The following is a 15,612-nucleotide window of genomic DNA, read 5'->3' as shown; positions in this document are numbered from 1 at the left end:
TTTTCCACGTGTATGCATTTAAGTGGCACATTTTTATGAAACAGAGATTCTAAAAGCACAGCTAGTATTCCTTTCTGTTTCTTTTCTTTTGTTTTGTTCCACAGCAGTAACAGCTTTTTTTTTTTTTTTTTTTTTTTTTTTTTTGAGACAGAGTCTCGCTCTGTCACCCAGGTTGGAGTGCAGTGGCGAGATCTCAGCTCACTGCAAGCTCTGCCTTCTGGGTTCACGCCATTCTCTTGCCTCAGCCTCCCAAGTAGCTGGGACTACAGATGCCTGCCACCATGCCCGGCTAATTTATTTTTGTATTCTTAGTAGAGACAGGGTTTCACCATGTCAGCCAGGATGGTCTCCATCTCCTCACCTCGTGATCTGCCCGCCTCAGCCTCCTAAGTAACAGCTTTTTAAAAATAGTGCTGTGAAAGGCTAGAAAACATTCCTTGCGATTCACTCCTGCCCTTTTGACCACAGCATGCCTCAACGGGCCTCGCTCTCTTGTTTCTTCTGCTCCCAGCAGCACTTCTGCACCCCTCATCCCCAATGGAAACCCAGACCTGGGCTTCCAAACACTGCCAAGTGACATCCAAGAGATCTCTCAGGGCCTCCATTGTATTAAAGTTTCCCCCAAAGTTTATGCTTCCTAAGGTTTGCTTTGATGACTTTTATTTTTTTATTTTATTTTATTTTATTTTATTATTTTATTTTTGAGACGGAGTTTCGCTCTTGTTCCCCGGGCTGGAGTACAATGGCCTGATCTCGACTCACTGCCACCTCCGCCCACTGGGTTCAAGTGATTCTCCTGCCTCAGCCTCCTGAGTAGTTGGGATTACAGGCGTGTGCCAACATGTCTGGCTAATTTTTGTATTTTTAGTAGAGACGGAGTTCCTCCATGTTGGCCAGGCTGGTCTTGAACTCCTGACCTGACATGATCCACCTGCCTCAGCTTCCCAAAGTGCTAGGATCACAGGTGTGAGCCACCGCGCCCGGCCTGATAACTTTTAAAAATCACTTTTCTGTTGCCTTCTTGGGTTTGAAAATCTCTTCTTTTCTGTCAGAGGATAGCAAAACAGGGCAGCACTGGTGGCTAGTTAGAGCACAGGTTTTAGAGCCAGGCAGACCTGGCTGGAATCCCAGCTTTAGCTCTTCCTAGCAGTATAACCTTGGACAAGTCACTTAATTTATCTCAGCTATAAAGTGGGGTTGTTCTGAGCAACCCAGGACATACTGGCTGGACAGTACTTAGCTTTGTGCCTGGCAGAGGATGCTTGCTGACCAATTGTGGGATGGGGGTGTTCTGGTCATCACCGTTGTTGTTGGCATTCACATATATGGTGGACATTGAGGCTTCTCCACTTGCCGCACCACACTTCCATGCCTTAGAAGAAGGTCATATGAATGGGCTTATAGCTGTCACACTTTGCAGCAGAAATTTCTAAGAACAAAGGGAAGGTAGCATCCCTAAGTATGTTTTCAAATTAATTCTAACTGTCACCAAGGGTTCAGTTCCTGGCTTTATGACCTACCTTCCCTTGGTTGGACTTCCTCAATTTCTCTCCCCTTCGGTGCACGATAAAGGGGTTCGGGCTACCCTCCTTCCCAGCAGCAAGGCCAGGCATCAGAAGCACAAGATGGACCAGGTGCATACAACTGTCCTGGGACACTGTCCCAGGAATGGAAGGTTCTGAGAAGCCTCCCCACCTGGATTTATGAGATAATGCAGAGCACACAATGAAAGGACCCAGATCTGCGAAACAGAAACCTATTAAGAGGAGGGCTGCTGGCCGGCATATCCCACGTTGTCGACGGCAACGCCATGCCAGTATGTGACCTCTCCATGCCATGCTTCTGCTCAAATGGCAGCCAGCTGCACACTGACCAGAGTTCCTTACGCTGGAGAGACAGCAGCATGGTCCTGAACAAAAGGTGTAGGTCCTGAAGTCCGGAGATGTAAGGTTTCCAGCTCCAGGACAGTGGGCAGGTGACTAACCCCTGATCTCACACTAACAAAGTGAAAGTATCTGCCCTCGGGAATGCTTGTAAGATTAAACACAACAATATCTGCAGATTGCCTCACAGAAGGTGGTTGTACACATTAACTGTCTTCCCTTGATTCTGTAGCACACAAAGACAAGATTGGGATTCTGTCTAATAGGACTTCATTTGAAAAACGCCAATGATTGTTTTATTAATAATTTTTAAAAACTATTGAGTCTTGATTGCTAAAATTAAATGGGGTTATCAGGCTCGCTCTTTGGAGATCATCTTTTCTACTCATCTCATTTTTCAGAACAGGAAACCAAGGTCCAAGTTCACACAAAGGAAATAACATTGGTCCAAAGACCGGAGGGAAAATAAGGTAATAGCAGTTATGATTCTATGACCCAGAAACCTAAGAGTTACACCACCAAGGAAAGGGAGAAAGAAATCAAGAATTTGCAGAGCCAGTGTTAATTAACTCATTTCTCTTTTGCCCTTTTCTATTGTTCTTAGAAGCAATTATGTCTCCGGTACCCTCTCTCCCACCTTCAGCCACTGCATAAAATTGTCACAGATTAAATCAAATTGTTCAGCCATTTCATTAGAGAGACTCCAGCTCTCATTCTCTGGGGGCATTTTCACTCTTCTCAAATAAAAGCCTCTTTCTGATAAGTTAACTCCTTCTTGAAGACTATAGAAAGCCACTGAGCAGACCACTAAAGGGCTGTTGAGACCTGATGGTTTTTTTGGTGGTCATATAGCCCGGACACAGCCCCTTCTGTCACGGAGACTGAACTCTGACTGGCAAGACAGAACGGGTGGGAGTGCAAGCAACAGGAGAGAAGACTGTTAGCGTAGAAGAACCCAGGCCTCTAGGACTGACTCAAACTTTCTCATCTCGTGACCCTGGGTACGTTTCTTTTCCTGGATGAACCTCATTTCTCCAATCTCAACAATGCAAATTTAAAGGCTTTTTTTTTTTTCTGTAGTGGATTCCAGGAATCCCTCCAAAATAGCATGCAAATGCTTGAGAAGAATGATAGAGCTGTTGGGAAGAGAGAGGATGTTGGAATTCTCTTTGATGGATAGCAAAATCTTGTTCTGACTTGTTTTCTGGAATGGTTGACATAAAGGAGGGGAGAGATCAGACACTGTGGTGGGAGCCTGCTGCTTAGAAGCAGCTTGGGGGAGGGGATGGAGGGGAGGGAAGGCTGGCAGGGCTGGGGGCACCCTGGCATCTGGAGGGGTGGAACTTATGGGGGCGGGGTTCTGGGCACAATCACTAGGTGTTGAATGACAGTTGATGAGTCAGGCTGAAAGGACAGAAAGGCATTGTTGGGACAGTTTGCTGTGTCTGGGGACACCGGAGATGGTGGCAAATGGGCAAGGCCAGCACACATGTGGTTTCAGAGTTAGTTCTGCATGTTGAGAACTTTCCCCAGAAGCCCAAAGGCCTCAGTGATGATAGACAAGGAGGCTGAGGAACCAAGGCAGCTGGCAGGTTCCAGGAAGCCCAAGGAGCAGGACAGAGGCAGGCATGTGCAGGACAGCCTGTGCATGTCACATGTGTGTTTCCCAAGGCCTGTGCGTAGCAGAGCAGCCTGTGCATGTCACACACATGCTTCCTGAGACCTGTGTAAGACACCCTGTGCGTGTCACATGCGTGCTTCCTGAGGCCTGTGCAAAGCAGCCTCTGCATGTCATACGCATGCTTCCCAAGGCCTGTGCAGAACAGCCTGTGCATGTCACACGCATGCTTCCTGAGGCCTGTGCAGAGCGGCCTCTGCATGTCACACGAATGCTTCCCGAGGCCTGTGCAGGACAGCGCCTGTGGCTACAATCCCCTCAGGGCCAGGGAGGCCTGGTTTGCCTCTTCCCTCTTGCCTGACCCGGGCCTCGGAGGCAGCACACTCCCACTACGTGGGTGGGATCCTGACTTCCTCAAGGCTCTAGCCCAGGGCCCGGCACCGGGGAGATGCCCAGGAAGTGTCTGCTGAACTGCGGGGAATGTGGGTTGGAGTCACGCCACCTGCTGTGTTTCTGTAAGCATTTTGGGGAAGCACATTTCTTGGGTACCTTCGCCAGGCTCAGGAATGGAGACAAGGCCAATGTATCCCTGCCCTCCTTGACTGCAGGTGCTGCTGTTAGAACCTGCCCAGCTGCTAGAAAGTTCCTACCAGGGTCAGAGGCCCTGGGATTTTGGGTGCGCATGTTTTTCTGGTTTGTGAGGAGGGTAGGGGCAAGCATGAAGAAAGAAGGGCCCGAGCCTCAAACTTGCAAGGGCATCCTCTTTTCTAGTCACAAAGATCAACAAGGATCCAAAAAGGATGGGATTTGCGCTTCACTTTAAACATGCTGCCCGTTCTAGCCAACCCTTCTGTGGTGCACTATGAGTCTATAGCTTTTGCGAGCCTGGTCATTGTCTTGGGAATATTACTATGCATTAGCTTGAGCAGTAAGTGACAAGTTGTTCATGTAAATGTCTAAGATATACGGACTTTTAAACAACTCTCATTTTGGTGTTCCTTGTTTCTTAAGATAGTAGGAGTCTCACCTCACACCACCCCTTCCCTTAAATTATGGAGCAGTGCAGACCTCCCTCAACCCGGGGAGGGCCTTGCTCTGAGAGTGTACTTCTTTCCAGAACCTGTACACACAGGGCATGGAGACAGGACTCAAGGCCAGGGTGGGAGTTGGATGGGCTGACTTTTGTGCCCTTCATAAGGTTTGATCCTGAGCTGCAGACACAGGTAGGTGGGAGATTAGTTTCCATTTGGGCTGCAGGCCGATGGGGGGACCCTGTTCCGTCTCTTCTCTTTGACCCCACAAAGCAGGCAGAGCTCTATTTATGAATGTGGCCTTCCTCTCTGTGCTTCCACCATCCAGAGGGAACGTGGCTTCCCTAAAACCCTATTCTCTGATAATCTATGTCCCTTTCCAAAATATTTGTATGAAGGTACAGACTTGGAAATTTTATCATTAAGGACAATCAGTAAACAGAGTAATAACTAACATGTATTCTATGCCAGGCCACGTTCAAAGTGGTTCCCATGCTTTATCTCAGTTAATTTTGTGACCATAACCCAACACTGTTCAATTAGTGTTCCCCAAAACAGTCAGAAAAAGGTTAATGACTTGGCCAGGCATGGAGGCTCATGCTTGTAATCCCACCACATTGGGAGGCCAAGGCAGGTAGATCACCTGAGATCAGGAGTCCAAGATCAGCCTGGCAACATGGTGAAACCCCATCTGTACTAAAAATACAAAAATTAGCTGGGTGCGGCGTGTGTGCCTGTAATCCCAGCTACTTGGAAGGCTGAGGCAGGAGAATCGCTTGAACCCGGGAAGCGGGGTTGCAGTGAGCCGAGATCGTGCCATTGCACTCCAGCCTAGGCGACAGAGTGAGACTGCGTCTCAAAAAAACAAAAACAGAAAAGGTTAATGACTTGCCCGAAGTCATCTAGCTTGTAAGTACACAGCCAGAATTTAAGTCCGGGTGGTTAACTTGAAAACCGTTATGGAGCAACCCAGAGATTTAGCATCAGTGGTTCAAATCTCAGTTCTACAATTACTTGCCATGTGACCTCATACAAGTCACTTACCCCTTCTGAGACTGTTTCCCTCACTGCACAATGAGCTTAAGCATGATGCAAGGACTTTACAATGATCAAAAGTAACAGTTGATGTGAAAGGGCTTCAGCAGCATGCAGCCAGTCCACAGAATTGTTATGAAGTTTTCCTCTTTCATCCTTTGTTAAAGCATGCTGACAAACTCAAAAGGATGACAAAAAGTAGCAGCAGAAAGTACCTTCTCCTCATGCCTTTGGTTGTACAGACACACAACTCCTGTACTCCAAATTCCTGGCACACAGAGTTGATGGTGAGGGCCCCTGAGTGGAGATACTTTCTGGGCCACCTGAAATGCTGCCTGGTTTCTCACACAAACCCTGCTGTGGCTGCTTACCATCCTCAGCAAGGGTGCGGAGGAATGGAAACTTTTGCCACCAACAGCATTTGCTAGCAACTTCCCTCTCTGTGGTTTTTCTGTCATTCCCTTGATAAAAGAACTTGAGCTGCGCAAAAGTAACCAATCTTCACCAATCTCATCTTCACATATAAACAGCCGCCTTTCAAGAAGCAAGCTGCCAGAAAAATGATGCACGATGCTCTCTAAACTGGGTCATTCTCCACTTGGAGGGCTCAGGGCACGGTTGACTTTCCCCGTCTGTCTCCTATACCACAGGCTCTGGGCATCATCAGCGGCCCCAGGGAAAAAGAAAGAAATGGGAAACAGCATGAAATCCACCCCTGCGCCTGCCGAGAGGCCCCTGCCCAACCCGGAGGGTAAGTCTGGCTTCTCTGGTGAGATGCTTAAGTCTGTGCTACAAGAGCCTGTGGTAAAGACTGGGCGGTGGTGGATGCCGGTAACTACTTAAACGGGGCAATGGGTACCGAAGGGCTCATTATATCTGTCTCTCTAGTTTTGTTTGTGGTTCAAATATTTCATAATTAAAAGATGAAAAGAATTGGGTGCGTGGCGCACCTGAAGGGTGTCAAATCTTTGGCATTTTGAGATGGATTTCCAAGATCAGCTGGTTTAATCGCTTTATTTTCCAGGTAGGGAGACTGAGCCTCACAAAGGGAATGGGATCCACATCACTGGGCATTTGCTGATAAATTTCCAATCCAGGCCCATCCGATTCTGAAACCTAGACTCCTGTTTACCAAACTCTGGCAGCCCATAATATAATATTATCCTTATACTTAGCCCCGCAAGAGCTGGATCTGTGTTACTTTTCTAAGCTAGGCACCGTCCTGTGACATCTTCCTGAAAACAAAGGAAACCTTATGTCCCATTGGTGGGATTGCAAGGTGATAAGCATTCTCAGGGGAAGAGCCTAATATTGCAGGTTAATCAGTGATGACCAAAGTCAGCTTTTTGGAGAGATGTCAGGTTTGGTTAGACTCCCAAAGCTACAAAGAGTCCCTCAGCAACTGGTCAGAGGCCTGGGAGGGAACACCAGTGAACAAAGGGAAAAGGCTGAACATCAAATCCACCATGCTGTGGACTCAGCTATGCTGGCCCCTTCTAATGGCCTGACCTTTATTTCCTCAGATTCCTAGTCCATAATTCTCATATTGTGGGGTCTTGGGAAAGGGACGGTTAGGGAAGCCAGGGGGCACCTTGGAACACTTCTGCTTCCCACCTTACATGGTAGCATTTGGGGCCTGGTGTCCCATCTCCTAGCAGGGGTGACCACACATGGTTCCCAGCAGCCCCTGCAGCACCGCCCTGGGCGGAGTTCACTGGCGCAGATGGCTGCCCTGTCTGCCGAGCCTGACAGGGAAGTGGACTGAGCCAGGTTCCTGCGCTGCCTCCAGGTACTGCACATTTCATGACTTCTGTGGCTCCCTCACAAAGGAGCCTTCTCACTGCTTCCAAAATGGACAGGCCCAGCTTGTGTGGTCTGATGGCCTCTGATGCCCCCAAGCCAGCATGCCAAGACCCAGCCACCCCACACCCCTTTCAAGTCAGATGCAGAACAATCCTAGTGCTCTTATTTATCTAGTGAAGTAACTCTCCTTCTCAAGCCAAATGCAAGAGGGATAAACAAAAAGAATATTCCCCAGGACCAAGGAGGTGGAACCAGGTGACAAGGTGGAACAGAGCATGTGCTCTCAGGGCCCTGCGGACAGCAGCCCTCTACCTCCCATGCCACACTCAGAACAGTGTGCAACGTGCAGGGCGGCTGAGCTGCTGCTGCTGTCAGGAGAATGCCGGGCTCTTTCTCATCCTCTCCAAACTGGCTTTGGCCACAGCCTCCTCCTCGGTCATAACCACTGCTAGAAAACTGACACCGCAGGGCCCTGAGCCCAGGCAGGCTGGGGAGGCACCCACCCACCGAACCCATCTTGGGTCGTCACCTCTCAGCCTGGGGCAGAGGGGGCAGCATGCTTGAGCGAACCTCATGAAAACATCAGTCTCCAAAGCTTGCTCATTTGCCTTCAACTTTTCAATGCAAATCGTCATGAAATAAGTTGATTTTGTTCCATTATGTAGGTGGGAGGTCACCTCTAGAACAGACATAGAGAGAGGGGTCTCCCCACCCCTCCACCCCCTGGTGAAGAGAATTCCCCTGGTCATACCCCGTTTGTGATCCAGGCAACCACATCAAGCGCTGGTGGGCTGCTTTTCCAACCCCCAGCCCTGAAACGTTCCCCCGATCATTGGTCCTAACGTTGTTTCCTCTTTTCTTTTCTACCTACTTGAGTAAGGGAGGGGAAGGCAGTGCAGTGATGCCGTGTTAAGTAGTCCCTATCTGCCTCATGCACAGGGTCAGGGTTTTTATGGAATGAGCTGCTACTCAGCTCAAGCTCCTATGGCTGCTCATCCGGTTACCCTCAAACAAGTAACCTAGGAGACGGTGCAGGTCTTGCTGGTTGCTTTAGGCCAATGTGCAATTAGAGCCAGCTCCCACATTAGCTTCAGTGCCAGAGAGGCACCACAGACCCTCCACAGACCCTGGCCGTGCACAAGGATCACCCAGAGGCCAGCCTGGACACTTTTAGACAACCATGTTTTCTGAGCTTTTGGGAGATCATTCTTCTCCCAAGCCAGGACAGTGAATGCCTTGGAACATGGCTTTACCCATCTGTTTTTTTTGTTTGTTTTTTTTGTTTGTTTGTTTGTTTGTTTGTTTTCTTTTTTTGTTTTTTGTTTTTTGTTTTTTTTGCTAAACTAAGATTTCCAGAATATTCTTGATTAGTCAATTTCTCAGGAACTAATGTCTTAAACCTACAAAAGGAAGCAGGGCTTGAGGGAAATAGAGCAAGTTTCAGAGGCAGAAGGCCCTCACTGAGCTTCCAGTAATGTTCCGTGGAAGCTGTGTGACTTTAGGTGAGTCACTTGGCCTGCCCCAGAGATCTGGAACAAGTCCCCCCTCACAGCGACAGCATGATGCAGTGCAGGCACCAGCAAAGAAGGGTGTGGAAACTTTTAAAAACTCTGTTTGGGGTTACCTGACTGCACCAGGCTATATCTAAATGGCCATTCCCCAAAAGTTTTAAAGTGGTGAAACTGGTAGTTCTGTAATTTGCTTTCAAATCATCCCAAAGTGTTCATTTTCTCTACAATTCTATACATACTTCTGTACCAGACATGGGCAGTACAGGATTTTTTAATACAACCTAGGGAAGTCCCGCTGTGGTCAGGAAATGGCATATTTCCACCTTAAAATGAGCATTCTGTCTCTCTGCTGTGATCTTTTCCCCCTCTTTGTTCCTTCTCTTCTTATCACCCTGACCTGAAGAGGCACCAACAGAGGCAGCAGCACAGACCCCTTTCTGTCCGTGCAAGGGTAGAAATAATGCTGTTTACATAGTTGCCCAGTGGAAAGAAGGGGGCGGGTGGGGCTCGGGGAAGGAAGAAGGAGGTAGGGACCTCTCAAACCCAGCTTGCAGCTTCTCAGTAAGTGGTCTTCGCACCACCTGCATCAGAATCCCCTGGGAAGTAATTGAAATGCAGATTCCTGGGTCCCACCCCAGGCCTACCAATCAGAACCTGGGGATGGTGGAAGGTAGCCGCCAGCTGAATTTCCTAGGAGTCCCTGGGGACTCTGTAACCCCTAAAGCTTGCAGACCACAGACCAGCTTTTAGTCCTGCCCCTGCACTGATACACAACGAGAGATGAGAAAGAGTTTATCTCCTTAGTCTCTCTGCCCTCCTTTGTAAAACGGGAATGATTAGAGCCGCTTGGTGCTCACAGCCTCCAGACACAGTGCCCAGTGCTTTACATATGCAGACTCGATTCTCACAGCCCCACGAGGCTTCTGCCTATTATCATCTGCGTTTTGCAGTTGGAGAATCTGAGGTACAAGAAGCTTAAATGACTTGCCTTAGGCCATACAGCTCAGAGGAGACAGCTGGGATTCAAAGCCAGGTGGTCTGACTCCAGGGTCCCTCTCCCCACCTCAGTGTGTGCCTGGAAAGGACAGGGTTTCAAGAAGCCCGCATGCTCTGGAAGAGGATGGGCTCGTCTCGAATGAATGAGAATGTGCCTGGCCACCAGATTTAATGACCCAGATATTCAAGTGCCCTAGCAAGGGGTCCCACAGACAGTGAATCCGTGTCAAATCTTGGACCAGATCCCTTTTTTCTATTTGCATCTAACCTCGCTGCTGGTACATGAGATGGTCTTAGGCGGAACTTGATCATTCAACTTTTACATCATTGTACATTGATGAACATCATAAAATATATAACTAGCCCAAGAAATCCATGATGTCACATTGCTTAGAATAGCACTCAAGTTTTTTTAAGTAAATTAATTTTTAAAAAGACATTATCAAGTAACCAGTGCTGTCAACTATGACAAAGGAGACCTGAGTGGTTCAAACACAGCCATGCCCTGCCCTGCCCAAGGAGACCCGGTTTTGAAACCTGGCACTCAGCTTCCTAGGTGTGTGCTCTTGGGTGGTCTCTGGACCTCACTGTGCCTCTATTTCCTCATACTCAAAATAAGGTAGTTTCAATCTATCAACCTCACAGGGAGGCGTGAGGACTTCAGGGGTAACCTCGGTACCACCACAGCCCAGTGCCTGATTCCCCCCAGAGCTGTGTGCCCTGCTGCTGCTGCTGCCGCTGCTGCTGGTGATGAGGAGGGGGAGGAAGGGAATGGTGGAATGAAAACAACTGAAGTCTGAGAAGCCCTGGGTGCCCAAGTAAAGCACATTCTGAGTCTATGCAGTCCAAAATATTCATTTTGACTATTTCTTGCTTCTGTTCTGTGCTAGCCCTGCCTATATCCCTCTAGCATCTAAGAGAGTTGAGACTGACCCTGAAAAGCCTCAAGGTCTGTATAGTTCCAATCTGTCCCCACTAACATACGGAAAAACCAAGGCTTGGGCAGAAAAGAGCTTTGTGGGCTACCGGGTCTCAAACACAGCCCTTTACATATGACTAAGAGGGCTCACAAGCCTGGTTCATGGTGACCCACAGAACTCGGCAGACCTTCTACCAGGCTAGATGGCCCAGCTCTGTGTGATTGGTTAGTTGCATGTATAATCCTGTGTGTGTGTGTGTGTGTGTGCGTGTGTGTGTCCTGAAGATGACACTGAAAGTCAGGCCTGCTTTGACCCCTGAGGAGACCATGAGTTTAGGCATGACTCCAGGAAATGCAAAACAAGAGGCTACAATCCCTGGGCTGTACAGCTCCCTACCCACCAGTTGCCCTGAGCTGCTTATGCTAACCCTGACAACTTACCTGGAGTCTGCCTTTGTCTCCCCTGTTAAGGGTCAAGTGTGGGCTGAGGAGAGCTTGAAGATTAAGTGCCAAGGAGAGCCGTGTGGCTCCGTGAAGGACCCTGGGCTTTGAAATCTTCACACTTTCCCCTAGATAGGTGACTAAAACTCTCCCAGCTTTGGCTTCTTCACCCTTAAATAATCACGTATTTTCTGTAGGGCTGGGCAGGGCACTGGAAGTGACAAACGACTAGTTTTATTAGACAGTTATAAGTGGGAGTGACTGAGAATGTTCTCAGCATTTAAAAAGAAATGGTCATGCAGCACCAAAGAATGACAATTTACAAAAGGGCCTGTCCTCTCTTGACTAAGTCCCGTAAGGCTTTCCTGGGTCCCTCCCTTTTGTGGATTCGTTTCCTATTTTACACTTTTGTACATTTTGTTCAACCTGACTCATTCTTAAGTTGAGCTATCAGCAAATATTTGGTCTTTTGAATTTCATCTTCTGTTCTCACCAAGTGGAGTTCATTTTTAGAGAGTAAGAAATTATCAAGTTTACACTACTAGTTTGCAAATTTTAGAAAGTTATTGGCTAACACTGGTCTTGAGTTATGGTCTGGTGACCCTGCTCTCCATGAAAATAATATTAGCTTCCACTTACTAAGGCAGGCCCTAAAATGCAATGCATCCTGAATCCTTCACTCAATCCTATGAGGCAAATTTTGGCAATTTCCCTTTTTATTCACAAAGAAATCAAGCTCAGATTAGTTAAAAATAAATCTCCCCCCAAATCGCATCACTATGTAGTGGCGGAGGTGGGATGTAAGCCAGTTCTGATTGGTTTCAAAGCCCCATTCTCTTTCCCGAAAATTCTCTCTGGGTTTCTTCTTTCATGCGCAGTGCATATGTCTTCACTTAATTTGTTTCCTTATCTTAAGTCTGCAATAATTCCACTGACTTCCTCAACTCTCCTCTTCTCTGCCTCACTCATTTATCTCTGCTTGAATTCAAACGCTGAGCTCTCCATAAAGCTAAGGAGTTCTAGGAGTAGATGATAATATGTTTCACCTTTACCAACAAACTTAAATTTCCTACATTGCGTTTATTTTTCTGTAGCAACCAAAGCTCAGGGAAGACTTTGAAGGGATCCTGGCACCAGGCCTTGCTTAAAATGGCCACCCTGCCCCACAGAAGTACAAGCCAAACTGTAATACCTTCCCAGTGACTTTGTCCCGTTTGGCTAATGGTGATGATAAAGAGAGGTGAAATCTCTTGCAAAGGATCAGGCACAGGTTATCTGACCCTTAAGCAAAAGCCCAGATGTAAAGTTTCCTCAGTGATGTTTAAGTGCCATAGCTATCAAAACATCACTATTACGGAAATTCCACAGGAAACTTAACTTTGTTATTGTGAAATTGAAACTCTCCAACACTCTAAGCCTCCCTTTCCCTCATTGGAACAGTGGTTTTTATAATGGGATTTTGCTTTTGTTTTTGTTTCTGTTGGTTTTTGTTTTTAATGTTAGGAAAGACAATTGTTCTGTTCCACAGTCTTAATCTTGAATTTGATATCAAACCTCAAACCCCTCTGTAGACACACCATCTACCTCAAGGTTCTATTATTGTCACAGAGAACACACACTGTGCCTCCCCATTTCAACATGTTTTTCGCAAGGGGCTGGTTCCACAATGGCCACCTACCCAGCTGCCTCCCACAAATCAGGTTTCCTTCTGCCTGGATCTGCTTTAAAACTGCAGCTTGACAGCTGTATTTAAGGGGCATTGCAGCACAGGGACCGCTCTGCACATTCAGTAAGCCTGCTTTGAGCATCCTTTGTAAAACAGGTGTGGCACAGGCTACAGACACAGAAGACACCAGTATTCTGCCCTCCCAGAACTCACAGCCGGGGGTGGGGAGAGATGGGCATTCCCCTGACAGTCACACAAATGGGAAAATGCAACCTGGGGTAACCGCTTCAGAGGAAAATCTTAGGGGCCAAGAGGAAGAATTAGTACAGCAGGAAGGCTGAGCCTCCTCTGGAGCCTCTGTAGAGGTGAGTTTAGAGTTGACAAAGGTGGGAGCGGTGAAGGAGGGAAGAGCAGGGTGTGTTCCAGGCAGAGGGAACAGCCTATCCGGAGGCTCTGCGAACCAGGGTGCCTGGCAAGTTGGAGAAAGGCCCATCACATGTAGCCGAGGCAGCACAGTGCCATGTTAATAAACGGCCCATTCATATGTGGGGGCCATTAGTCCAGGAAGATAGATTTCCATCTTGAAGGTGTTTTTCAACCTCTCATTTTCCAGACTAGGAAACCCAGGCCCAAGAGGAGAAGGAGGCGTCCCACTCAGTGAGTGGCAAAGTCAGCCTCAGCTTCTGGGCAGATTTGCCAGGAAGCCAAACAAATCATACGCCTGAGACCCCCTTGCTGGTACAGCACCTTGCTGGGGTCTGTCCTTCATTTTGTATTTGCAATTGTGTATTTTTTTCTTAAAGAGGACTGCCAAATTTGCTTAAGCTTTATGCCCTGCCAAATGTGAACCTGCCCTTTGTGAGAACTTAGGACTTCTGGCTTCAAACTTAACACAACTGTAATGCTGCCTCTACTTACTGGGGTGGAGTCAAAGCTACACAGGGAAGAATCCGTTTTTTGAATTCAGCAAAGCAGAATGTGAGGGAGCTGCCCCCACAGGTTTGGGGAAGGTCTGCAGCAGGACAGGTCAGAGGTCTGGCTGGGCCAGCCCTTTTACGTCCCGACACGACTGTTTCTCAAAAGCCCTGATCCCTTTCCATATTGTAAAGCCACTAAAGATCACTCTTGGCTTCTGTCTCACACCCAGAAACTCTTGCTTTTACATGGCTTATTGTCAGGGACTCAGCTTCCCCAAATGAACAATACATTTGACTGCACTGTTCCACCGTGATTACTTGTTTCTAATTTATTTATCAATCGATAAGCATAACCTTTACCCAAAACCTCACTCATCTTTCTCACTCATTCTAGTATTTAATATCTCTTTAGACTTAGTCTGCCCAAGAGGCTTATGACTCGGAGGCTGCAAGACATATGAGTTGTAAGAGGCAGGATCTAGAGGCGTGTGGATCCTAGAAAGTGGCTTGTTTGGGCCCCAAAGCCCACATGCCTGAGTACTGGGATTTCTCCAGATCTTGGGGTGAGCGAACCAGGGAACAGTTCCTCCCATGACTATTTATGTATCCTGTAGAACATGAGCTCCATGAAAGCAGCAAGAATGGGCTTGCTTTTCTCACCTATGCTGCTTACGACAGGTGCTCAGTAAGTAGTTGCCGAATGAATGAACAGGTGATGTTACCCAGAATTTTAAGTTCAAAGTCCCAGCCAGCAGGTGGAGTGATGAAAGTCATAGCAAATAATAACTGTATTTGCTGATACAGAAGACATCTTGTTATTTCCCCCGAAAATGTATCCAAATATTACCCTGCATCTCATGCATCTGAATTACATCAAATCACTAAGGATAGAAGCAGATGTATCGCTCAGTGTCAAAAAGCAAAATCACTGTCTCTCCTCTACAGTCAGGAACCAGACAGCCCTCTTTCCTTTTCAAAACTTCACCAGAATTCCTTTCAATACACTATTAGGAAAAGTACTAAATTTTTCTTCCACCACCCCCACCCTCAACAAATGTCCCTATTAAATAAATGCCCAGCGTGGGGCCTTATATTCTGCAAGAAATAAGTATTTTGTTTAACCTCAGAGTTACTGCCTCATGGTCCTAATGGGTCCTCAGAACTCATTTTGCCTCACACCCCTTCCCCAAAAATGTCATAGATATAACAACTCTGAGTCCCAGAGTGGACACCCGAGGCATTGGTAATGAGAAGGGGTGTTTTTATAGCAACTTATGTGAACGCATGTGGTGTAACATACTCTCATCTCCTCTCCTAAGGACCCTGGAATGAGGTAGTATTAGTCCCATTTTAAAGATGGAGAGGGTGAGGCTAGTAGACTCGGAACAGGCGCTGAAGCCAGACCCCATGACTCATCTCACAGCCTTTGGATCCCATTTCTCAGATGAGAACATGAGGGCCAAGGCAGGCTTAAGAATAGGAGCATGTCACCTGACCCTCAGGGCTCGTACGCACACCCTGCAGAGCCATCTCCGAAGAGAGGACCTTGCTGTAAATTGGTGGTTCAAAACAAGAAAGGTATTTCCTGCTGGAAAATCTCATCTTCATACCCTCCCTCCCAAGTCTACCTTTAAGCTCCTTGTGAATAAAAAGCACCTTGCCCCCTTCCCCCTTGCCTTTGTTTCCCCAGGACTGGATAGCGACTTCCTTGCCGTGCTAAGTGACTACCCGTCTCCTGACATTAGCCCCCCGATATTCCGCCGAGGGGAGAAACTGCGTGTGATTTCTGAGT

General features: G+C 47.6%; 2 protein-coding genes across 8 annotated transcripts in view; one reads left to right on the top strand and one right to left on the bottom strand.

Annotated features, from left to right (window-relative positions):
- TG (thyroglobulin) overlaps nt 1-15,612 on the bottom strand; it is a 269,572-nt gene that overhangs the window by 68,671 nt on the left and 185,289 nt on the right. The window lies entirely within an intron of this gene.
- The window catches only part of SLA (Src like adaptor), a 66,526-nt gene that overhangs the window by 36,819 nt on the left and 14,095 nt on the right, over nt 1-15,612 (top strand). For 2 of the 4 annotated variants that reach the window (XM_016959891.4, XM_016959890.4), the window contains 2 exons: nt 6,218-6,318; nt 15,511-15,610. In XM_016959891.4, coding sequence (XP_016815380.1) covers nt 6,258-6,318; nt 15,511-15,610 — 161 coding nt within the window. In that variant the 5' untranslated portion in view covers nt 6,218-6,257. Of the gene's footprint in view, nt 1-6,097; nt 6,319-15,510; nt 15,611-15,612 lie in introns of all 4 variants that reach the window. The other 2 variants (XM_016959888.4, XM_063817391.1) reach the window with 1 other exon arrangement.

This window comes from Pan troglodytes, chromosome 7 (assembly GCF_028858775.2).
Source record: "Pan troglodytes isolate AG18354 chromosome 7, NHGRI_mPanTro3-v2.0_pri, whole genome shotgun sequence".
NCBI lineage: Eukaryota > Metazoa > Chordata > Mammalia > Primates > Hominidae > Pan > Pan troglodytes.
The sequence above is the reverse complement of the archived record's forward strand: the minus strand, read 5'-3'. Positions and strand labels throughout refer to the sequence as shown.